Source organism: Rana temporaria, chromosome 1 (assembly GCF_905171775.1).
Source record: "Rana temporaria chromosome 1, aRanTem1.1, whole genome shotgun sequence".
In the NCBI taxonomy this organism is placed as follows: domain Eukaryota; kingdom Metazoa; phylum Chordata; class Amphibia; order Anura; family Ranidae; genus Rana; species Rana temporaria.
The window spans coordinates 62166499-62193398 of record NC_053489.1 but is presented as its reverse complement, the minus strand read 5'-3'; the positions used below and the strand labels follow the sequence as shown (position 1 = coordinate 62193398).

The following is a 26900-nucleotide window of genomic DNA, read 5'->3' as shown; positions in this document are numbered from 1 at the left end:
TCTAATGTAAGATCCAAGTCGCTTTCAGGAGTCTTGGAGGCTTTCAGATGGGTTTGTAACAGCAGAAGCTAAATTAATTCTTCCACATCGAGCACGTTCCAGGTAAGTGCTATATGCCATTGATACAGATTAATTAAAGTATGACTTCAGCTACGCGGGGAGAGTATAGAGGGGGATTAGAATAGAGTATACAACAATCAGCTATAACCTTATAATCACTGACATGTAAAAATAAATAAATATGCACCACCTAAAGAAGTGCCCCAATGAAAGCCATCCAACACGGATAGGCACCAGGTACTTTGCATTCACCTCCAGGGGTACTCATTTGTTAGGAACACGTACACCCACAAAAGGGCTGTATGCACAGGGAGAGCACTCAGTGACACTTTTTGAATAGTCATTGACAAGAGTTACAGTGAGAATTTTTCTTTGTGTCATTCACGTTTTCACGATTGATATGGTTTTTACTAATGCTTTTTACTTGAGGACTGGAGTTGAAAAACATTGCCTTACTGGACAGCTCTACTCTGAGATGAAATGGTTATTTACTATTGCTAAACACCCCTTGTGAAAATGCTAAGTGACCACCCTTTCAAAGTCTTTAGTACATTCTTTAACCTCCCTGGCGGTAATCCTGAGTCTGGCTCGGGGTGGAAATTCAGTACTATTAGCGGTATCCCTGAGCCAGACTTGGGATCGCATCGCAGTATCCAGGCGGAGTTTACTTACCTTGTCCCCTGTATCCTGCGATGTCTCCCTGCTGTGTGAGCGAGCTGTCTCCTCGCTCGATTCACACAGTGCCCGAGTGCCGCCGAGCTCCGTTTCCCTGCGACGTTGCGACGCATGGGGGTGGAGATCGCCGCAAATCTCAAAAAAATAAAAACACTGTACGCATACAGTATACTGTAATCTTACAGATTACAGTACTCTATAAAATAAATACACATCCCCTTTGTCCTTAGTGGTCTGTCCAGTGACCTGCATGCACTTTTATATAATAAAAACTGTTCTTTCTGCCTGGAGATTGTCCATAGCAACCAAAAAGTGTCCCTTTATGTCAAAAGTGGTTTTAGAGCAGCTAGAAAACAGCGATAATAAATTAGAACCACTTCTTCAGACACTGAAAGTAAGGACAGCGACAATTATGCAACTGAGCAAATATCAGTGTTTTTGATTTGATTAAATTATTAATACATTTTTATTATTATTATATTATTTTTTAAAATTATTTATAGTTATTTATTATATTATGATTTTGTGTTTCAAACTTAATCATACCCGGGATGTCTACTAGACTCTTGTTTGGACAGATTTAAGTGAGTTATTTCTAAGAATTACAAGCCTACAGTATAAAACGCCAAATTTCCATGCAAAATAATGGTACCGCTTTCAGCACCTAAAACCAGAAAGAATCATGCCGCCAGGGAAGTTAACCACTTACCACGTTGTTCATATACATTTTAAAATCCTCATTTAATTGGTAAAAAAAAATGACTTGGAATCCCCAATCATTATATATTCTCTGAAAGCAGAGGTCCTGGATAAAAAATTGATGGCTGCAATTTATGTTGCACAATATTCACACAGCCATTTATCAAATGTAGATCTTCAGTTTGAATTATTACTCACTTCAATATTCGTGGCAATATCTCACAGGTGTGAGTTTTCCGTGCAAGCACAGGGCGTTTGGATTGCTCTTAATTTTTTATTCCACCCCCCTGTGGCTTTGGGCAGTGACGGATATGGTTTATGGAGACATCTGGTGTGTTCCCTGCCCTTCAAAGCTTCTGCTCAAACAGATTGGGTTTGATCAGATGTTTTCCTGGCCGTAACAGTCAGGCAAAGAGCACTGAAATAGGAAGTGATGAAAATCCTTGTCTCTTCCGGCTTCATTCATCACAGAGAAGATGGGGAAACGGATGTTCCTCCATCTCTTCTATGGGCAGCCAACCTGATCACTTTTACTGGTCCTGGGCTCCCTGTTGGAACTGTAGTGACTGGGAATTGCAGCAGCTGGAGGTGATGGGCACTCCTTCCAAGCCCTGTTAAAGTGATGCAATGCCACTCGGATCACTTTTACGGTGAAGCCGATCGCATGACACCAGGATCATGGCTGCAGATCCTGCTATACGGGGTTAATCAAGTTCTAAAGCAAAGTGTGCAGATCAGAAATCATAAAGCTGTTCATTTAGAAATAAGAAAGTTGAATACCTTTACATGAAACATTGTTGGAGTTTTATTTGTAAAAAAAAGGGGGGGGGGCAGTAACTCGCAGCGCCATTCAAAAATCTTATGATCAATCTGACTACAGTAGGCTAATTTTGATTGGTTACTGTGGGCAATATAGTTGTCATTCATTATTCATGGAGCCTGTATGTTTAACTCCATGCAGAAATTGTGTATTTCTTCCTCTCGTCTGCAAACACATATCATAGGACCCAGAATATTTGACAGACAGTTTCTTTATTTTACAGACCTGATCTCATTGACAATTATCTAGCGCTTGTACTTTCTGCTTTCATTACAAATGGCTTGTTGGAGGTAAGTGGTCAAAGGTCATGTGCAGCTTTGCATGTCTTTATATTCCTTCTCTGTATGACCTCTAATATTTGATTTAGGGGCTGGTGGAGGTAATAACGAGCAGCGATGACGATGTGTCTGTCAGAGCAACAATCATCCTTGGGGAGCTCTTGCACATGGTAAAACTTTTTGTTTAGTGATATCTTGGAAAATGTGCTGGATCTTTGTGCATCCGAGTGCATTTTGTTTGTAATCCTCCATGTCTTTGTTTTGTACTGCAGGCAAACACAATCCTTCCACATTCACACAGTCATCACTTACATTGTTTACCAACCCTGATGAACATGGCGGCATCGTTTGACATCCCCAAGGAAAAACGACTGTACGTATCATATATGAGAGACTAAGAGCTCATGTTGACGGGTGTTTTCCTGCTTTTTTGTGCGTTTGAAACACCAGTCCAAATGCATGTCAGCAAAATCCTGTAAACTTTATTAGAGCAAAACATAAAACAGTTCAGAGGCTGCGATTACCATGATTTGTGTTGCTTTGCATTTCTTTAGATATATGTCCTTTTGAAGTGTATTTGAACTGCTGGCAACGCAGGCCAAGCTCGGCCTTTTCTTGTCAAATGCACCGTTTTCAGTTTCAAAGCGGCTGTATAAATTCCAATTGAAAATGCATCAATGTCCAAAAAACACAAACCTTTGATATACCTTCCTTAAAAAAATCTGCAAGTGCCACATATTAGCAGCATTTTTTTGAATACAGGACTTGGTGTTAATGTTTTTTTCCTTAAACTGATACTAAAGTCTCTTGTTTTTTTTTTTTTTGTTTGTTTAAAAAAAAAAAAAAAGATGTTATACTTACCTGCTCTGTGAAATGATTTTGCACAGAGCAGCCTATATCCTCTTCTTCGTGGGTCCCTCTTCAGTGCCAGGGTTGCCAACTTTCAGTAAATTTACAAACAGTTTGTAAAATTCATAATTGTTGCATTTGTCCATGAATGTCAGTTACAGACATGCAGCCTATATGTCCACAATGGACATTCAAGGACGGATGCAAAAAGTACAGATTTTACAAACTGTTCGTAAATTTGCTGAAAGTTGGCAACCCTGTTCAGTGCTCCTGGCCCCTCCCTCTTGTGGAGTGCCACCACAGCAAGCAGCTTGCTATGGGGGCACCCTGGGCTGAGCCACAGCTCCTGGTGTCTGTTCGGACACAAAGCCATTGTTCGGCCCTGCCCCTTTTCTCTCCTGATTGGATAACTGACTTTGTCAGCGACGGAGCCAATAGCGCTGCTGCTGAGTCTAAGCCAATCAGGAGGCAGAGTCCCAGACGGCCAAGGCACTCATAGCGTGTGTCCCCCAGTGTCTCAGTGTATGCTCTGGCAGAGCCATAAACCTGTCAGATATAAATAATAGAGTTAAATCCGAGAAGTGACATGTACTTCCTTGGACTTAACTCATAGCATGCCTTTACTTTTTACAAAATGGTTGAATTGAATAGGGTTTGAGTTTAATGATAATTCAATTTGTAAATTTGGAATGTGTGTCAGGGATTCCTGTACACACAGGAAGTAATAATTTTGTTATATATAATTTGCAGGCGGGCCAGTGCAGCATTAAACTGCTTGAAACGCTTCCATGAAATGAAGAAACGAGGACCGAAACCTTACAGCCTGTATCTAGATCACATTGTACAGAAAGCGATGGCTACCCACCAAAAACGTGATCAGCACATACGTGTACAGAAGGATATTTTTATTCTGAAGGTGAGAAGAAAGTGCTTTTCCTACATTCAAGAGAAGATCTCTCGACTATTTTATTTTATTTTCTTTATTCATTTTTTATTATATATGTATATTTAAAGGGATATAAGTTGCTGGCTAGGCGGTATAGGGTTCTGGCCCTACTTAACAAGTTATACACGCAAACATCTGGGCTCTGCTGTAATAAAGAGAAAGGGACATTACTACATATTTTTTGGGTGTGCCCTTTACTTACACAGTTTTGAAAGGAGGTAGGAAATGTGATTAGACAACTGACATCAGTTGATCTCGGCTTGGACCCTTTGGGATATCTTTTGCACCTATATTATACTTCATATTCCCATCGCACACATTCCTGGATCCGCTCTTGGGTTTAGGTGCTTGTAGCAACAACCAGCTGGATACTGGTGCACATTACAGTAGAAATATTTGCCAGCACACCATGGAACGACGTAAATAGCGTCCAAACCGATGTTTTTTTTTGCATGATCACAACACAAAGAGAGTGCAACATTTCGGAGCCACGCAGGACCCCTTCGGCATGTCTGGCGCTATTTACGTCGTTCCATGGTGTGCTGGCAAATATTTCTACTATCTTTTGCAACTAATCGCACTCCCCCTTCGCCAATATAAAAAATCTTTGATAGTACACAGGTTGAATGCTGCCCGACCTGTGGAAGAATACCACCACGCCATCTTTGAAACAGTGGTTCTCTAGAATTAGATGAAATTGGGATAATGGAAAATATGACAGCGTCCATCTACGGAAGAGAGGAGGAAATTAGGGAAACCAGGCGGCCATGGACGACCTTTACTTGCACACCCCTTTTTACCGAGTTGTCTCTCTGCCTAGCTTAGCAATTACTCATTCTTGAGACGGACATTGTGAAGTTCCTAGTCCTTTATAATTTCCCATTAATTGCCATTTTTTATTAGGTAAACCTCTTTTCCAGATCCCCAAGGGTTGGGGTCAGGAGAGGGTATTTTTGTCCTGATTAAAGTACGAAAGGAATAATAAAAAGAGAATTTAAAGTGGGGGGACCAGATACTTGTCGAATCCAGGTATAAAGGTCGTTGCAGAACCACTGCGATCTACGCCATGTCATGCCCCCCCTCCGTCCCCCCACTGTCTTCTGAGGGACATACAGGTCCCAGAAGACAGCAGGGACCAGTCAGAACGTGCAGCGTGACTCGCACATGCGCAGGAACCAGGCTATGAAGCCGCAAGAATTCACTTTTTGGTCGCCCTACTGAAGATGCCGGCGCCTCGACCAGGAGCTGATGTACAGGTCAGGTGAGGACATCGCGGGTGCCCTGGACAGGCAAGTGTCCTTATTTTAATAGTCAGCAGCTGAAGTATTTGTAGCTGCTGACTTTTAATTTATTTTTTTGGCGGAATTCCAATTTAAGTTGCGATAAGAAAGTAAAGCATTTTAGGTTAATAGCGATGTCACATATATTAGAAACATCCTGTGATTATACGGGTGATTTTTTTGTATACAGGTATAAGGTCATCCACTATCATGGTAACGCTTTCGGGTGTTATTTTGGATTGATTAGGTTATAAAACAATATTACGGGTCTGAATTTATCAGTTTTTTTTTTGTTTTTTTCATGTAACCCATTATGTGATGCGGTTGAATATCAGATCTAGGTTGGCGGCTAGATCCGCCCCCTATTCCAATATCTTTTCATGTAACCCATTATGTGATGCGGTTGAATATCAGATCTACGTTGGTGGCTAGATCCGCCCCTTATTCTAATCTATGTTACTCCTTTTTTATTCATTGTTGCTTCTATGTTTTGTAATAAAAAAAGAATGAAAAAAAAAAAAAAAGAGAAGATCTCTCAAACACGCAGCTGAAGAAGAGTTGCTGTGTATAGTCCGTGCTTTTTATATCCTTTAGAGAGCAAGAATGTGCAGTGCTTAGAAGTCTCACAAATTGTGTGTCTGTGCTTGCCCCTTTATGCTTTGTTTACATGCCTAAGACTGGCCGTACATTATATAATTTTCCTTTAGCTTTACCAAAACCATATAATATGTCAGACCTAAACACTTTCACTTTGTATGCAGTCAGGCGGCCCTTTGCACTACATTGAAGGTAAATCTAAAGGAAATTGAATAATGCCGCGTACACACGACTGTTTTTCGGGATGTCAAATTTTTTTTTTTTTTTTAATGTTATTAAAAACGATCGTGTGTGGGCTCCAAAGCATTTTTCACGATGTAAAAAATGGCCATTAAAAATTTAGAACATGCTCTAAATTTTCACGTCAGAAAAAAAGGTTGTGTGTGGGCTTTAACGACGTGAAAAAAACGCGCATGCTCAGAAGAAAGTTATGAGACGGGAGCACTCGTTCTGGTAAAACTAGCGTTCGGAATAAAGATAGCACATTCATCACGCTGTAACAGACTGAAAAGTGCAAATCGTCTTTTACGAACACGAAATCAGCAAAAGCAGCCCTAAGGGTGGTGCCATCCGAATGGAACTTCCCATTTATAGTGGCGTCGTACGTGTTGTACGTCACCGCGCTTTGCTAGAGCATTTTTTTTTTTTTTCGTGTACATGTGTAGGCAAGGCCGGCTTAACAATAATCGGGTTGAAAAAAACATATTTTTGCTAAGGCACAAAAGAAAAGGTTTCCTTTTGATGAAGACCCAGCAGCTCCCTGGAATAAAGTTCCAGAACTCGATGCAGCCTTTTCTCAAGTCTCAAGATCTTCAGATCTAGCATTTGAGGACATAGGGATTCTGAAAGACCCCATGGATAAGAGAATGGATCAGCAATTAAAGAGGGCCTGGCAATCCATCATAGGCAACCTTAAGCCAGCAATGGCGACTACTTGCGTCTTGGTTGAACTAACTTAAGGATCATATAATAGCTGATTCTCCAAAGCAAGAAATCCTAGACTCCTTTTCAACCCTGTCAGCAGCTGTAGCCTATGTCTTTGATGCATCAGCAGAGTCTATCAGAATGACGACAAGATCCGCGGCCCTTACTAATTCAGTTAGGAGGGCGCTGTGGTTAAAAACCTGGCCGGGGGACACAGCATCTAAAAACAAGCTGTGTGGGGTACCCTTACAAGGGAATTTTTTATTTGGCCCCGATTTAGATGCAGTGCTCGACAGAACTGCAGACAAGAAGATATCTTTTCCTGTCAAGAAGAAAAAGCAGACAGGCAAAAGGTTTTTTCGTCCTCAAAGGGCTCAAGAACAAAACAAACGAGAGGAAGAAAGGTTGGTCAGGGCACAAGGGAAAGGGCAAAGGGAATGTCCTTTTCCATCCTCCTACGGCAACCAGCAAAACACAATGACAACCAGTTGCAGGTGGGGGGAAGACTTCAAAGTTTTCTCCCTTTCTGGGCAAGCATAACAGAAAATCAGTATATTCTCTCTATGCTGTCCCAAGGTTACAGAATAGAGTTCTCGGACCCTCCCCCAGAGAGGTACCTGTTGACAACATAACCAAGAGATATAGTCAAGTCCCTAGCAATGAAGAGCCTATTGAAGGATCTGATGAACCAGGGGGTTGTAACTCAATTACCACAGGGGGAGCTTTATCAGGGCTTTTATTTTTCCACGTATTCATAATAAAAAAGCCACCCGTAAGTTTCAGACTTATTCTCAACCTGAAGCTGCTGAACAGATCAGTCCTATACAAAAAATTCTGTATGGACTCAATCTTCACGGTCAAAAATCTTTTGACAAAAGAGTGCTTTATGGCATCAATCGACCTTCGAGATGCCTATCTGCATATCCCCATAGTCCCTCAATCTCAGAAATGTCTAAGATTGGCAGTAAACATGGGAAAAGAGGTTGTGCACCTCCAATTCAAAGCCCTTCCCTTCGGCCTTTCCTCGGCTCCGAGAATATTTACAAAGGTCATGGCAGAGGCCCTCGCTCCTCTTCGCTTGCAGGGGGTAGCAGTAATTCCATACCTAGACGACCTGCTCTTCTTTGCCCCCTCCAGGGAGAAATTGTTGGAGGATCTCGGAAAAGCCCGCAGTCATCTAGAGGCCTTGGGCTGGATCATAAATATGGAAAAATCAAATTTCAACCCAACCCAAGAAGCCCAATTTCCGGGGTATCAAATCAGCTCAGTGGAGCAAAGAATTTTTCTCCCAAAAGACAAAAAAGCATGGGATCACCGGACAGAATCTCTGGAAGCAAAGGTAAAAATCCCCACCAAAGTAAAACGATCGCTTTGGTGGTGGAGAAATCAGACAAACCTGTCAACAGGCCTGTTATGGTCGTTTCCAATACAAAAGGTGGTAACGACAGACGCCAGCCTATGGGGATGGGGGGCGCACCTGGGTCAAAACTACGCTCAGGGTGTTTGGTCCCGGTCAGAGGCAGAAAAGTCCTCCAATTGGAGAGAACTAAGGGGAGTGGCCTTAGCTTTGGTTGCCTTCTCCGCAGACCTTCAAGTTGCCCATGTTCAGGTCTTCTCGAACAATGCCACTACCATAGCCTACTTAAACAGGCAAGGAGACACAAGAAGAAAATCACTTCAGCTTTCTCGCCTCAGACATCCCAAACTGGGCAGAAAATCATTTGCTGTGATTATCAGCGGTCCACCTCAAAGGCACTTTAAATATAGTGGCAGATTTTCTAAGCAGAAGACGGATTCAGGAAGCAGAATGGACCCTGAATCCCGAAGTCTTCACAATGATCATCAACCACAAATAAACCTGTTTGCTTTAGAAGAAAATACGCAACTTTCTGTCTTTTTCTCCATTCACAGAAACAACAGTTCCCAGGGAACAGATGCGTTAATACAGCCTTGGAACTTCCAGCTGGGTTACGCATTTCCTCTGTTTCAACTAATTCTGTTGGTACTGAGGAGGATTCAGAGGGAGAAGGTGTAAGTAATTCTAATTACTCCTTTTTGGCCAAAAAGCGCTTGGTTTAACCACCATTCTTCGGATGGCAGTCAGGCCGGCCTGGCGGCTGCCTCTCAGGCAGGACTTACTTCTACAGGGTCTGATATACCATCCGGAGGTGGCCTGTCTAAACCTCACGGTGTGGTATCTGAGGGGCAGTTGTTGAGATGTAAAGGTCTTTCTCGACCACTTGTGACTACCTTGCTTTCCAGTAAAAAGTTAGTTACCAGAAAGATCTATGCTAAATACTGGAAGGTCTACAACTCCTGTTGTCACTCGTCAAATAGAGTGGTAAAAAATCAAGTGTCAATTCTGGAATTCCTTCAGAATGGAACAGAAAAAGGCTGGTCAGTCAGTACACTTAAAGTACAGATAGCCGCATTGGGAGTTTTTCTGGAAAGGCCTATATCTTCAGAGCCTTTAGTTTCAAGATTTTTCAAGACTCTTTCTAGATCCAGACCTGCTCCCATGAGACACTTCCCCAGTTGGGATTTGTTAGTGGTTCTTCAGACATTATATAAGGAACCCTTTGAACTGCTACAAGACATTTGTCTGAAGTTCCTTACTCTCAAAACTGTGTTCCTAGTGGCAATTATGACAGCCAGGAGATTCGGTGAGCTGCACGCCCTGTCAATAAAGAAACCCTTCCTATCCATCTACGCGGACAGGGTTGTATTAAAGACTGATCCAGCCTTTCTACCAAAAGTGGCGTCAGCCCTCAACCGGTCGCAGGAAATTGTCATACTGACCTTCTGCTCTAACTCGTCAGGAGAGAAGGAACACCAATTGCACACGTTGGGTGTAAGAAGAACCTTGCTACATTACCTTGAAGTGACCAAGGATTTTCGATCTTCAGACTCCTTGTTCATACTTTTTTCAGGAAAAAAGAAGGGCCACCAAGCGTCTAAGGGGTCAATAGCTAGATGGCTAAAAACCGCTATTCTGGAAGCCTACTCCCAAGCAGGGCTATCTCCCCGACTGGGAATTAGAGCACACTCTACTAGGGCTCAGGCCACTACATGGGCAGAAATAGCTGGTGCCACCCCAGATCAGATCTGCAAGGCAGCTACGTGGTCAAGTTACCTTACGTTTGTCCGTCATTACAGACTGGATCTTCTGTCAGCAAGCGATCAGGCTTTTGGCAGAAAGGTCTTGCAGGCTGTGGTCCCTCCCTAAGTGGGTAAGTCTCTTTTATTCTCTCAAGGTGCTGTCCTGAAAGACGATAAGGAAAAAGTCAAGTTAGACTTGCCAGTAACTTGTTTTCCATGAGTCTTTCAGGACAGCAGCAACCCGACCTTACTCTGATTATGTGTTCCAGCTTGGGCCGAAGGTTTCTCTACTACTACTAGTAATGATAAGTGGAAGGAGCCTCCCTTTTAAGAAGTTTGGTGGAGGTGTGTTTCCGGTCAAGTGGGTGGAGCCACGCTCTCAAGGTGCTGTCCTGAAAGACTCATGGAAAACAAGTTACCGGTAAGTCTAACTTGACTTTTGTAGGTCCAGAACTTTTTGTTTTGTTTTACCTTTATTCCCGGTGAGTTGCAAGAACCTGGAGTCCTGATCTGTATTTACAGAATGCTTATTTCTTATTTTTAGTTATTTTTTTATTTGGGGAAATTTATTTTAGGTTTTAATATATATTTTATATTACTTTATGTATAGGATACAGAAGAAGCTTTAGCAATGAATCTGAGAGACAGCCACGTCCTCATTCACAAAGAGAACCTTGAATGGAACTGGAATCTTATAGGGACCATACTCAAGGTACGACTTGATCTTTGCTTTACACCTTATAGGTAATATGTGTGTTTATATGATATTGTATTCTGATCACTTCTGGGGAAGGGGGGACTTCTACACATCTCAAGCAGAAGTGAAACAGACTGACAATTTAAATAAAACGATAACTTTAATTAGGAGACTGTTTGCTTTATAACCCTTTTAATACTTATAAGGTTTCTGTATTACGTATGTACATAAATGTTGCAATATCCTGATTGTATGTTTGCAATTTTTTTATTTATACTTTCCTGATTATATATGCATGCTATGATTCCTGTGCACAGGGCAGTAGATGTGGTTAACACAATCACAGTGCATTACATTGCTAAACCCATTTTCTTGGAATTGGTCGCTGTAGGGGTATCACAGTATGAATTAACGCACACTACTGAAAGTGTTTGTTCTTTATATTCTTAAGCACACCAGCAGGTACACGATACACAATAAACCACTTTCACTGAAGAGAAGGCACCATAGGGTGACAACACATAACTTTGGTTTCATTACCCATCTCTACACAGAGCCCACGTGAAGTGCCTGTGTGAATACAGAAACACTATTAGTCAGAATATGGGAAGCGTCATGGTGCAGAACTTTTCTATACTTGGAATTTCATGAGGTTTTTTTATTTGCATTGGTAGGTCAGAGGCTCCAGGAGTGATTTGCAGTCACAGATGGTCAATCTCTGACTTGTCATGGTGTCTTCTCTACAGGGTTAGTCTGTAGCAAGGTCTCTTGGTACAGGTTTAGTTTTAAGAAGTCATTCAGTACAAAATGTGCCCTCTAATAGCTACAGATTTGTGTATATGAAATAGGTGAACAGAGAGTAAGCATATAAAAGCCATGTAATATTTATAGCCAATATTTGTAGCCATTTATATATTTATAAAATAAATTGGTGCACCTTTTAAGCCTATTAAAGCTGATCACATCCGTTTTCACTGCCAGGACACAGCGCTACATAAAGTCCATACAGCATTGAGAGCCGCAGCATATTTTAGTGAGCTAAATAGTTTGTTTGGACCAGTTTGATCCAAACAAACTATTTAAACTTCACTAAAAGCTGGAGATTAGTTTTAAGCTGCCATTAGGAGTGTAATGGGTGCCTGCCTAATTACGAAATACTGGTTTATGCACATCACCGCATTTACAGAATGTGGAGCTCTGACTTCACCCACCTTACACTTTGATATTTGGGCTGATCGTTCCTCTAAAGTAATGGTCTCCAAACTGTGGCCCGAAAGTCGGACGTGGCCCTTTTCTTGCTTTTATCTGGCCCCTCGGGCACTATTTTATTCACTGATACCAATGAAGGGCACAATTCCTCCCAATGACACCATGGATGGGGCACAATTCCTACCAATGACATCAACAATGACCTACTCCCTGTGGCCACAGTCTGGCCCCCCTAAAGTCTGAAGAACGGTAAACTGGCCCTTTGTATGGAAAGTTTTGGAGACCCCTGATCTAAGAGATGAATTGTGAGATATGGGAAGGGGCAGCCTGAAATATATAGTGTGTGTGGATTTTGGGGGCTCCTGGCTACTCAAATGGATACCTAAATACAGGGCTTGAAAAATTAGCTTTGAATCTACAGGTGATACTAAAAAAATGTGAATATCGTGCAAAAGTTCATTTATTTCACTAATGCAACTTAAAAGGTGAAACTAATATATGAGAGAGACTCATTACATGAAAGGCAAGATAGTTCAAGCCATGATTTGTCATAATTGTGATGATTTTGGCTTACAGCTCAATGAAAACCCCAAATCCACAATCTCAGAAAATTGTAATATACATGCAATCGATAAAACGAGGATTGTACATAGAACAATATTGGACCTCTGAAAAGTATAAGCATGCATATGTACTCATACTTGGTTTGGGCCCCTTTTGCAGCAATTACTGCTTCATGTGCATGGCATGGAAAGCTATCAGCCTGTGGCACTGGCTGAGGTGTTATGGAAGACCAGAATGCTTCAATAGTGGCCTTCAGCTCTTCTTCTGTCTCAAGTCTCTCATCTTTCTCTTGGCAATGCCCCATAGATTCTCTATGGGGTTCAGTCAGGCGAGTTTGCTGGCCAATCAAGCACAGTAATCCCACAGTCATTGAACCAGGTTTGGTGCTTTTGGCAGTGTGGGCAGGTGCCAAGTCCTGCTGGAAAATGAAGTCAACATCCCCATAGAGCTTGTCTGCAGATGGATGGATGATGTGCTCCAAAATCTCCTGGTAGACAGCTGCGGTGACCTCCCCGGACTTAATGAAGCACAGTGGGCCAACACCAGCAGAAGACATGGATCCCCAAATCCACGCAGACTGTGGAAACTTCCACAACTGGACTTCAAGCATCTTGCAGTGTGTGCCTCTCCATTCTTCCTCCATACTCTGGCTCCTTGGTTTTCAAATGAGATGCAAAATTTGCTCTTATCATGAAAGAGGACTTTGGACCACTGAGCAAACAGACCAGGTGTGTTTTTCTTTAGCCCAGGTAAGATGCTTCTGGACGTTGTTTGTTCAGGAGTGGCTTGACGAAGAGGAATACGACATTTTGAAGCCCATGTCCAGGATCCGTCTGTGTGTGGTGCCTCTTTGAGGCACTGACTTCCAGCCTCAGTCCACTCCTTGTGAAAGTCCCCCAACACTTTTGAATGGCCTTTTCCTGACAATCCTCTCCAGGCCGCGGTCATCCCTGCTGCTTGTGCACCTTTTTCTTCCACACTTTTCCCTTCCACATAACTTTCTATTATTGTGCTTTGATACAGCACTTTGGGAACATCCAACTTCTTTTGCAATTACCTTTTGAGGCTTTCCCTCTTTATGGAGGGTTGTCAATGATGGTTTTCTGCACAACTGTCAGGTCAGAAGTCTTTCCCATGATTGTGATTCCTACTGAACCAGACTGAGAGACCATTTAAAGGCTCAGGAACCCTTTGCAGGTGTTAAGGCTTAATTATCTGATTAGAGTGGGACACTTTGAGCCTAGAATATTGCACTTTTTCACAATATTCAAATTTTCAGAGATTGTGGATTTGGGGTTTTCATGAGCTGTAAGCCATAATCATCACAAATTATGACAAATCACGGCTTGAACTATCTTGCTTTTTCATGTAATGAATCTATCTCATATATTAGTTTCACCTTTTAGGTTGGCATTAGTGAATAAATTAACTTTTGCACGATATTCTAATTTTTCGATTGGCCGCGGGCCGTATGTAACTTGTATCGCAATCTTTTTTTGGTGGAGTTGGGGGGGATGTTATGTTCTTGGGTGTAACCTTACCTTTTTCCAACGGAAAAAAAAAGTTTTTTTTTAATCACATAGTTGACAAAGCTTTCTATGTGGTGATTTTTTTTTTTGGTGACAGGTTCCCTTTAATGAGACATCCAGGGTCTAAAAGACACTGATACCTTCCCCCGCGCTCCACCGAATGGGAATGCAATGCTCATCCCACTGCATTACATTCTCTCCCACCCTTGATGGCGAGGAAACTGTCAACGGGGACATCACTTCCTGGTCACCAACAAGAAGGGGAGGAGAGCAGACATGTGTCCGCTCTCCTCCTTCCCCTCAACCCAGCGGCACCCACTATGCCAGTCCCTGGCCCACGAGCCCTGGAGTACAGGATACATAGCCGGGGGCGCACAGGATGCTTACCATGTGGGCCTTGTCGGTGATCCGCCATCCTCCTCCGGCCCAATCACCGAACGATCACACTGAGAGTGAAGTGTTGAGAGCCCGCTACACCCCACACACCGCCCGACTAAGACAGAGCTGCCAATCTCCGCACAGGAGCCGTGCCCAAATGTATGATCACATGCCAGCAGCTGCTGCTCTTCACTCCTGCTGCCAGTAGTTTTCAGTCTACTGGTTTACTTTAAACATTATTGTCTGTACAGCAAGAAAGATATTTGCACATAAAAAGTGAAAAGGATAGCATTTCAAAATGTCACACATTTCTAAACCACAATTTTTTCTTTTTCTTTTAGTGGCCAAATGCGAATCTGAAAAACTGTAAGGATGAGCAGATGCACAGGTATAAACACCATGCCTCTTTTACTGTCTATATATACATTTGCATTCTGTTTTGATTAGGTGAACCACTAGTAACGCCTTCACAGCTTCAGCTTTTTGTTCCGCTTCTGTAACTTGTTTCTCTTTGTTCTCATACCTAAAGGTTTGTACGGCGACTACTGTATTTTTACAAGCCCAGCAGCAAGCTCTATGCCAATCTGGATCTGGACCACAATAAAGCCAAGAAGCTGACTGTAGTAGGTTGCCAGTTCACAGAGTTCATGCTGGAGTCAGAGGAGGTGAGTCCCATGTAGATCCAAGTGTCAGATTCTCACTTTAGCACTAAGGGAAGCGTTAATAACTCAATTATTCAATGCTTCTGTTTGCTGCTGGGTGTGTGAATGTAACTACTTCAGTACTAACCCTCTTATTACCAGTCCATTTCTCATTTTGTTTTGGAGCTATTGAATGAATGATTTATTCATTTATTAGTTACTCCTTCTCTCCATCCTTCGTTGTAAGAGGAATGTAAACACTGCATGGTTTAGATTTATGATCGCTGTGTTTGATTATCACAGCTTGGCTTGTCTCTGTGCTTCGTGTCCATGAACTGAGCTGTCCTAAGACTGCTTGGTTCACAGCGGGTGCTCAGGCGTGATTTTTGCAGGGACAGTTATAAACTGCACTTCAGGAAAAGAGAGCTAACCACTTTGCTGTTTAAAGAGATACAGTAATATGAAGGAGGTTAAAAAAAAAAATGTTGTACAAAAAAGAATTACCGGTGTGATTGATGTGGCTTTGCATAAAGAAGGGCATTGAAAAAGTATAATGTACAGCTGTGAAATGTAATGCCGCGTACACACGATTGGAAATTCCGACAAGAAAACCGTGGAGTTTTTTCCGACGGAATGTTGGCTCAAACTTTTGTGTTGCATACACACGGTCACACAAACTTCCTACAGTCAAGAACGCGTGACGTACAACACTACAACGAGCCGAGAAAAATTACGTTTAATAATTACGAGCATGCAACGAACTGATGCCGAGCATGCGTGTTTTTTTTGCGCGTCGGAATTGCATACAGACGATCGGAATTTCCGTCAATAACTTTTCTTGTCGGAAAAATTGAGAACCAGCGCTCAAATTTTTGCTGTCGGAGATCCCAACAGAAAAAGTCAGGTGGAGCCTACACGCGGTCGGAACCAAAAGCTCACATCGAACTTTTCTTGTCGGAAAATACAACCGTGTGTACGCAGCATAAGACATTACCTGTCTAATGAACTTCCTTAAAGTGACCTAAACTCTGCATGCCTGCCCCCTACCTTCAGCAGCATATACTCTGCTTGCTAGAGAAAGTGCGTTTGATCAGCTGAATGAAGAGATGTGGGTAATTAGAACGCTCTTTCATATCAAGTTTATGTGGAGGGGCACATTTGTGGCACAAGGACAGTTGAAGTGTTCATAGATTATTGACTGTGGATGGCTGCCAGCTTGTGATAGGCTAGAAGTAACTCTGTGGAAAGCAAAGACAGAAGGAGAGCAGTGCCATCTAAGTGCAGCATTATTAAGAAATTTTATTCCATTAACCACTTAACCCCCGGACCATATTGCTGCCCAAAGACCAGAGCACTTTTTGCAATTCGGCACTGTGTCGCTTTAACTGACAATTGCGCGGTGGCTCCCAAACAAAATTGGCGTCCTTTTTTCCCCACAAATAGAGCTTTATTTTGGTGGTTTTTAATCACCTCTGCGGTTTTTAGTTTTTGCGCTATAAACAAAAATAGAGCGACAATTTTGAAAAAAAAATATTTTTTTAACTTTTTGCTGTAATAAATATCCCCCAAAAATATATATAAAATAATTTTTTTTCCTCAGTTTAGGCCGATACGTTATTCTTCTACATATTTTTCATTAAAAAAAATCACAATAAGCATTTGATTGGTTTGCGCAAAAGTTATAGCGTTTACAAAATAGGTGGTATTTTTATGACATTTTTATTAATATTTTTTTTACTAGTAATGGCGGCGATCATCGATTTTTTTTCGGACGAAAACTGTATTTTATTATTACCTTACTAAAAGGTGGAGTTATACTTTAAAGTTACTATTTTTTCCTTGCAGGATGGACAGGGCTACCTGGAGGAGTTGGTGAAGGACATTGTTCTGTGGCTGACAACCACATCCGGCATAAAACAAGAGCGCACTCTGCAAAACAACGGCTTACTGAACACCCTCTGCCAGTACTATTTCCTCTTTATTGGTACCCTCTCCTGCCACCCGCATGGAGTCAAGATGCTGGAGAAGTGCAATGTGTTTCAGTGGTAAGACATTGTACAGTACAACTGTGTGCAAAATAAGTAATACAATGCAGTCTGTCACTAGCAGTAAACGGTAACTTTCCTTTGTGTGGCCCCCCAGAGATCTTTCCATAATGTACAGGTGTGCTCAGGGAGTCAGTTTTATGTACTTGTAAGCCGCTTCTCCCTTGTGCACCTTGTTTCTTGGGCTGTGAAAACTGAAGTTACATGTTGTTCTTATAATGGGCTGGTTTGATCATCATGAAACAAACAGTAAATAAAATCTCTCTAAAATGTCCCATAACATACCGTAGCAGCGCTACTGTCAAACCATCGCTTGAAAGACTTTTATGTGCAATCCACACAGGAAACAATAATGGTGCAGAGGAAAATGGCTGTAGTTGATCAGTAGTTTAACCAGTGCTCCTTTCACCAAGGGATATTCACCACGTGGGGGGATAATGTCCCCTTTTGGGGATGCACTCACCAAAGGGTAGAATCATCATATACATCTGCCATTAATATTGCACTCTCCAACCCTTGCTCTTGCACACTCCACCCGACACCCCCAGAATAATCAGGATGAGGGGGGTCATCATCTTCATCCTCCCCGCTGTCATCTATAGAGAGACCCCAAAACAGGATAACCTGCACTTTGAGTCAGGGGTGGAGTGTGCAAGAGCAAGGGTGTTGGCTCTTTACCATGTGATCAGCTCTATGTCCAATAACAGCTGATTACATGTAAACAATTGCCGGTTATCAGCATTTCTTTTCCTCATCGCTGTCAGTGTTACGGGTGACATTTACACTGATAATCAGGGAACTGATCAGTGCAGCCTCATCAGCGCACATCAATGAAAATTACTTGCCATATCTGCAATATTGTAAAACAGAAATGAAGAAAACTTTTTTTTTTCTTTTTTTTTTTCATAATTTTCAGTATTTTTTCGTTTGTTTAGCAAACAATAAAAATTCCCCAGTGGTGATTAAATACCACTAAAAGACAGCTCCATCTGTCTCAAAAGAAATAACTATTCTATATGGATACGGTGTTGCATGTCCGCTCTCATTTCAAGTGTGAGAGCGCTGAAAGTTGAAAATTGGCCTGGGCAGGAAGGGGGTGAGAGTGCCCTGTATTGAAGTGGTTAAAATAAAAGTATCTTAGGCTGGCCATACACGGTTCAAATCTCAGCTGGTTCAGCAGGTATCAGCCAAGATTTGAACGGTTAAAGTGGAGGTTCTCCCAGAAATGACAATTTTTAAGATTAGATTCATGCTCATTTTGTCAAGGGGAATCGGGTGTTTTTTTTTTAAATCAAAGCCGTACTTACCGTTTTAGAGAGCGATCTTCTCCGCCACTTTCGGGTATGGGCTGCGGGACTGGGCGTTCCTTCTTGATTGACAGGCTTCCGACGGTCGCATCTATCGTGTCACGATTTTCCGAAAGTAGCCGAACGTCGGTGCGCAGGCGCCGTATAGAGCCGCACCAACGTTCGGCTTCTTTCGGCTACTCGTGACGCGATAGATGCGACCGTCGGAAGACTGTCAATCAAGAAGGAACGCCCAGTCCCGAAGACCATACCCGGAAGCGGCGGAGAAGATCGCTCTCTAAAACGCTAAGTACTGCTTCGTTTTTAAAAAAAAATAGCCGATTCCCCTTGACAAAATGAGCATGAATCTAATCTTAAATTTTTTTTTTTTAGGGTGAACTCCCGCTTTAATGGGCAGGCTGAATGTACCAAGTTGATCAATTGATCATTTTGGGTACAACTAGCCTGCTGGATTCTTTTGCAATTATTGCTAGCGGCTTCTATAGCCACTAGCAATAATCATTGTCTTCTTCCGGCAGAGACCGCTTCCCCCACCCACCCTGCCGGGAGAACACAATTGCTGATTCACCTGTCGGCAATATCCACGTTGATAGGTGGAATCCTGTGAATTTCTTTCCTGCTCCCCCAATAGGCCATGCCCCTGATGCATTTTCATAGAGGGGATAATGTGTCAGAGGGCTTGGCTTATCAGGAGGACCCCGGGGCTGAGGCCGCTTTCTGTCTCCCAAGGGCTTGGAGCTGTTTTGGTGTGTGATGTTCACTTTGGATCTGTCTTAAATAATATTGAACCAGTTCCAGGGAGAAAACTCACATCCTGTGTTAAATACAAAGAAAGAAATGGGAATCATTGGGAGAATCACTCCCTACCCAGTGACAAGTAGGACTTTAAAAGGTGTGAGATCGTCACTGAAAGTAAGCACGAATGGCATAAATATGTTTAAAATGTATTTTATTGTACAAAGCATAAAAATATATATCATACAAACCTAGAAATGTGCATATATTGCATGGCCGACATGAGATGATACTCATTGTTTGCAGCAAAGACATAGATGAGTTCATGTGTATAGAGTAGGCTGAATCATTTCGCAGAGCTGTATCACCGCTTGTTCAGGGAAACTCAATATGCGTCTATTATCAAATTTAAGAAAGATATTATTATACAGGTATACCCCACTTTTAAGTACACAATGGGGTCTATTTACTAAAGCCGGAGAGTGCAAAATCTGGCTCACTTCTGCATAGAAACCAATCTAAATTTGCAGCGCATTCCTACCGCAAATGTCTCCAACCCATGCAGCACACACCCATGACAAGGCGCATTTAACAATCGTATAACACATATATAGGTAAGTGTTAACTTATGTACATGCATGTACAAACACACACACATACATACATACACTCAGTCGGTAAATCTGTTTGTACACTGACCATCTGCTAGTGTGAATGGCGGGGCGCCGGTTGTGGACGGTCCTTTCTATGTGTCATTGTGCTGCTCCAATCATGGGATGGATCACTCACCTGGATGATAGTTCTATGTGTTACTTAACTTGGGCACAATTATGGATCAACATACTGGGGGATACCTATGTGTGTTGGGTTAGTGTGTATTTATATGTTCACATGATGGATCCGCTGGGCATGGGGGTGCCCATTTGAGTTTGTTGGTGGTGTTTTGGCTTGTGTGTGCATACTTGTGTGTATTTGCGTATGTGGTTAGTTGTGTGTGCTTATGTGCATGGTGTGTTTGTGATGTTGTATATGACTGTGTGTGTACATGTTTGGAATTATGTGTGGGATTATGTGTGCGCTTATGTATATCCGTGTTTGTGCATGCATGTGTGCACTAGGGTTGCCACATCATCCCTTTAATCCAGGACACACATTAATTACACAGATTCTGAGGCTAATTTAATGCAAATAAGGCACCAAGTGAGTTTAATTACCACAGTAATCAGCCACAGAATCTGTGTAATTAATGCGAGTCCTGGATTAAAGGGATGATGTGGCAAACCTAATGAGCACATGCATGTACATAGGTTAACGCTTACCTATGTATGTGTTATATGAATCTTAAATGTGCCTCGTCGTGGATGTGTGCTGCATGGGTTGGAGCCATTTGTGGTAGTTATGCGCTGCTCATTTAGATTAATATGGTATATATGGGCTGATCTTACTTGGCCAAGTTGGATCCCCTATGTCTTAATATTCCAGACGTGAGTTGTACCCGCCGAGGGTGCGATCCAGTGTCTATCAGACATTGTCCTAAGTTCTGGCACTATGGACTATATGGTTGTGTGTCGGCTGGATCTCCATTCACACTGACAGCAACTATATATAGCCAAATTATGATGAATTGGGTGAGCACATTTTCTCTACTGTAATTTTGTTATATGATGAATTGATTTATATTGGGATGTGATTATGATAGCTTTCTTAAATTTGATAATATTATAGACGCATATTGAGTTTCCTGAAGAAGCAGAGATACAGCTCTGCGAAATGCGTCAGCCTACTCTATGCACATGAACTCATCTATGCCTTTGCTGCAAACAATATCAGCTCATGTTAGCCATGCAATATATGCACATTTCTAGGTTTGTATGATGACTTGTATTGATACAAAAAAATCACTGGCGCTCAATGGGAAATAACTAATATCCCATGAAATACTAAAACCCTCGTATGGGCTGAGAACAGTCCGTGCTGCAGAGATCCGGATACCCTGAAGTACCACAAATACACAAATACACCAAAAAGGAAAACTCTGCGCTCCTGAAAGTTCACCAATTATAAATCCACTTAATGTTTGTGAAGAAAAAAACATACATTAACACTTTAATTTTCGGAAGATCCAGTCCTTTATATGGTTAAAAAAGGGAAAGTTTCCACAATGTACACAATATAATAAAAAAAGTATAAAAAAAACTTTCCCAAATGTCTGCATCAGACCAGCACCCTCTTCAGACTTCAAATGGTTAAAGCTTGCGGTTTTAGTTTGTGGCTGTCTAGCAAGACATCATTAGTGCAAATGGTGAGCACAGTACATTACCCAGCCAGATGTACACATCGATCGAATGTCCTTCTCCTGGCTGATGTAACAATGTCCTAAGCTCTCTCCTATGCGGGTCTGGAAGCTTCACAGACCCGATAAATGTGACTGCTGGAGACACAGGGTGGATCAGCCTATCAGAAAGGACGCTCTCCCTGGGTGAACATGCAAGCGTCCCACGTCTGAGACACTGTTTCAGTAAACCAGCTGTACTGCAGGGAGAAGTTTAGGCGCCCTCCAGTGGCAAATTGCAGTATGCGCTTGTTGAAAAATCAACAGTGTTGCATGGCGATTAAAATAATCGGATATAAAAGTTCTTATGCATGAATAGGATCTTCCATCATAAAAGGGGGATATTAAGAGGGGTCCTAGACGACGCGTTTCGCCCTTACAAGAGCTTTGTCACAGTCAATAGGACCTAGGTATAAAGTTTAATTAAATAGACTAAGATAGGGGGGGGGGAATTTGAGGAAGGGGAGGAGAAGGGGAGGTGTACCAAACCGAGAGATTTAACCCTTTGGACATCCAAAAAGACAAACAGACAAATAAATCACATATATATTGCAAGAGAATTATTTTTTAAAAATATATTTGCAAGAGAATTAGTTTTTAAAAAAAAAAACATATAAGCATATCATAAATTACTAAAAGATAAACCGCAGTTTTTTTGTGTCTTAACTGGTCACTATATCTCATTATAACAAATCTATATTGTTGCAACATAATATCCACAATAGGTTGTATGGGCACTCTATCCAAATGGTGCCCTCTAGTGGTAATTCATAAAAACTATATTCTAAAAAATGTTATAGAATATAGAATAAAAAGCTATATATAAAATAGGAAGAGTTAGATAAGAATTAGATAGAAGTTAACGTTCTTATCTAACTCTTCCTATTTTATATATAGCTTTTTATTCTATATTCTATAACATTTTTTAGAATATAGTTTTTATGAATTACCACTAGAGGGCACCATTTGGATAGAGTGCCCATACAACCTATTGTGGATATTATGTTGCAACAATATAGATTTGTTATAATGAGATATAGTGACCAGTTAAGACACAAAAAAACTGCTGTTTATCTTTTAGTAATTTATGATATGCTTATATGTTTTTTTTTTTAAAAACTAATTCTCTTGCAATATATTTTTTAAAAAATAATTCTCTTGCAATATATATGTGATTTATTTGTCTGTTTGTCTTTTTGGATGTCCAAAGGGTTAAATCTCTCGGTTTGGTACACCTCCCCTTCTCCTCCCCTTCCTCAAATTCCCCCCCCCCCATCTTAGTCTATTTAATTAAACTTTATACCTAGGTCCTATTGACTGTGACAAAGCTCTTGTAAGGGCGAAACGCGTCGTCTAGGACCCCTCTTAATATCCCCCTTTTATGATGGAAGATCCTATTCATGCATAAGAACTTTTATATCCGATTATTTTAATCGCCATGCAACACTGTTGATTTTTCAACAAGCGCATACTGCAATTTGCCCACTGGAGGGCGCCTAAACTTCTCCCTGCAGTACAGCTGGTTTACTGAAACAGTGTCTCAGACGTGGGACGCTTGCATGTTCACCCAGGGAGAGCGTCCTTTCTGATAGGCTGATCCACCCTGTGTCTCCAGCAGTCACATTTATCGGGTCTGTGAAGCTTCCAGACCCGCATAGGAGAGAGCTTAGGACATTGTTACATCAGCCAGGAGAAGGACATTCGATCGATGTGTACATCTGGCTGGGTAATGTACTGTGCTCACCATTTGCACTAATGATGTCTTGCTAGACAGCCCACAAACTAAAACCGCAAGCTTTAACCATTTGAAGTCTGAAGAGGGTGCTGGTCTGATGCAGACATTTGGAAAGTTTTTTTTATACTTTTTTTATTATATTGTGTACATTGTGGAAACTTTCCCTTTTTTAACCATATAAAGGACTGGATCTTCCGAAAATTAAAGTGTTAATGTATGTTTTTTTCTTCACAAACATTAAGTGGATTTATAATTGGTGAACTTTCAGGAGCGCAGAGTTTTCCTTTTTGGTGTATTTATGATGACTTGTATGATAACTTTTAATTCTATTTCTGCTATTGGTGCTCACCTCCAGTGACAATCTCACACCCTTTAAAGTCCTACTTGTCCCTGGGTAGGGAGTAATTCTTCCAATGATTCCCATTTCTTTCTTTGTGCTCACTTAGTATGTCTCATACTGCATTGGATTAGCATACACGCCTGCACCCTGATTGATGTGGGATTATCAGAGCCACACCATTGGCACTTGAAGCGACGTGCCACTAAGCATGCACCAGGTGGCTGATTAAGATTTGATGAATACGCAGATATACAGGTGTTCCTAATAAATTGCTCCGTGGCTGTGTGTATATATGAACTGTGCATTAAGCGGTTTACATGGTTCATCTTTTTTTGTGATTCAACACTCGGTAAGAAGCCATCCTTCTCTTTTGATACAGTGCTTGTTTCACCAGCTAACAATTGCTTTTTCAGTCATAAATGATATGTTTGTGCTAGAAGACTTCAGTGAATAATGCTGGATTTATGGATTTTCTGCTTGGTATAAACAGGCATTTTATCTGACATAAGCTTCCATCCTTGTCTCAACTATACATTTTTACTGCCATCCTTCTGTGCACTTACCGTAATTGTATTTCTTTATTGCAGTCTCCTAAATCTTTGCTCACTTAAAAATCAAGACCACTTATTGAAGCTGGCAGTCTCCAGCTTGGATTACAGCCGAGACGGGCTTGCCAGAGTCATTCTCTCCAAAACCTTAACCGCCTCTCCTGATGTAAGTCCTATTTATTCCCATTTCTTTTGATTTCTGTGTTGCCTGAAGTGCTGCAGGAAGTTAATGAGTTGCCGTAATGCATTCTTAATGTTTCCTTCTTTAGTGCTTTCCTTACTTTTATTAAGAGAACCCTTTATTTTTAATTTTCTAAGTGTATACTTACAGGGAATTGTAATTGGCACACATTTATTGCAAAATGTATCCTTCATGATCTGATATAGTATGATGGAGGAGAATCATGAAGGAGTCAAGAAGTGTATTCTTTTCCTGTAGTATAGGGTCATTTTTCGTCCATATAGAGAACAGTCGCGTGACTAGCACCAGGGCATTGCTAAAATTCTATAAAGAGAACATGTTGTGCTATCTCCAACACTGTGAACAAATACGTTTTGATCAAAATTCAAATATATCCACAGAAATATGTGTAATATACAAATAAAAATACTTTAAAAATAAATAATTACGTGCAAAGTCCAAATTTGAAATTAACATAAATATCCAACACAAGTGTGATGAAAGTGACCACATCCACCCACATAAACCGTTAGGAGATGAAGGTATCCTGAAAGAAAGTTTAAAGGTCCTCCACCAGGTAATACCCTATAGCAGTGATGGCGAACCTTGGCACCCCAGATGTTTTGGAACTACATTTCCCATGATGCTCATGCACTCTGCAGTGTAGTTGAGCATCATGGGAAATGTAGTTCCAAAACATCTGGGGTGCCAAGGTTCGCCATCACTGCCCTATTGGCTTACTAGATAACCATGACCTTCTAGTTAGAGAAAGGTCAGAACGCACATCAACCCCAAAGGGCTCATAGGAACCTCCAGAGAAATTCCTCAATCGTACATCCATGTGTTTTCATGCATTTAGCAAATATCAAGGCGCTTTGTAAAAATCTCTGGCCAGTATACAAAATGGCGTGCCGCAAACTTCTGGTAACGCAATGACTTCACAGCAGGCTCCGCCCTGCTCACATTCTCCCTGCCAATGATTCTAAAGGGACTCCTGACATCACTCCTTGCAGATCTCTCACATCACCTGATACCAGTTAAAAGTAAGCTGTAAGGTTTCCTTTTAATTGTTGTGAAAAGAAAAAAAAAAAGAATACCTCCTCCCAGTTTAGGTCAGCTCCTTACTCTTCCTTCTCCACGTGCCAAGGAAAGGAGGCGTGTGCATTGCCTGTGCCATTTCACTGCAGAAACAAGTTCAATTAACTGCCATCCCCCAAGCTTTACATGCTTGCTTATCCTTTGCTTGGTTGCTGGGAGCAAAGAATAGAAATACCTGGCACTTCCGTATATGAGAAATATATTGGTCACTCCCTCTTCTCTTATGTGACAGTGCTGGTGCTAAGGGACTGGCAGCTCATGAACCTAAAATTGCCAGTGGGCAAATCCTTAGCCATTTGTATACTCAAAACGACATCTTGGAGTTTACACAAGGCTTCATCTCATTTGCTCTTGGTAGCTGAAAAGATTGTCGGGAAAGCAAAGAAAATGTGAGGGTGCAGTTGGGTAGGGGGACAGCTAAATGAACCCGTTTTTGTTGCCTTTCATGACCAAAAGCACAGGATCACTTAGTGGGCATTCAATCAGGTGGTGCCCTCAATAGAGAATACTTTCCTCTAACACAGACATTGGCTGAACGTGATTTCAAAGGCATCATTGGAACAATTTAGTTTGACCATTTAAATGTTTTGGTGCTCGTTTTATTATGAGGAGAGCAACCAGCCCATTTGGATGATTGTACTGGCTTACAGTGATTTACAACAGCTAGGCAGATGACTGTTTACTGTAGTCATATTACGAAAAAGTAATGATTGGCTGCCATAGGCAACTGCAGTTGACGGTGTTGGTACAGTGCACTTAAATTTTGTTTGCCGTCAAATGTAAGGATTGCCCACAATATATTTTCTAAATATTTCCATTCACACAGTGTACCATAAAATATATTTAAAAAAAATGCTCCTGAATGTGACAGCTTGAAAACCTTCCACTCATGTCCTTGTGGTTGCTAGGACTTGCAAGGTCCTAGCAACCAGTGGCACATCCTCAGCCTCATTCAGGAGATACCTGGCTGCCAGTTGAAGGTAAACAAAGGGTCCGGGAATGTTGGCTGACATCATTACGCATATATATGGCATGGGACATACTTGGTCAGTGACGGGAAATTCCTGGCCAGGAGCTGAATGGGGCTAAGGATTTGTCCTTGGTTGGTAGGCTGTGTAGCAGACAGCCCCCTAGAAACTAACGATGCTGTTCAGATGATAGTATCCTGACGGCAGCATTTTTTCTGCCTCTTGACCACTCACCTTAGGCTTTAAGGCCCCATTCACACCTGAGCGTAGCATTTTTAGGCAGAAAATCGCTTGATTTTACCGTTTTTTTTGCCAAGATTTTAAAGCGTTTTTGCCACGATTTTGTACAGGTCATAAATGTAAAAA

The 26900-nt window shown here is 41.5% G+C and overlaps 1 protein-coding gene across 1 annotated transcript in view; it reads left to right on the top strand.

Annotated features, from left to right (window-relative positions):
* RICTOR (RPTOR independent companion of MTOR complex 2) overlaps positions 1–26900 on the top strand; it is a 214684-nt gene that overhangs the window by 147504 nt on the left and 40280 nt on the right. Inside the window, 10 exon segments of the mRNA XM_040338626.1 lie at positions 12–102; positions 2478–2544; positions 2622–2702; positions 2805–2905; positions 4132–4297; positions 10838–10939; positions 14946–14992; positions 15134–15269; positions 17091–17290; positions 24327–24453. Of these exon segments, the coding sequence (XP_040194560.1) occupies positions 12–102; positions 2478–2544; positions 2622–2702; positions 2805–2905; positions 4132–4297; positions 10838–10939; positions 14946–14992; positions 15134–15269; positions 17091–17290; positions 24327–24453 (1118 nt within the window).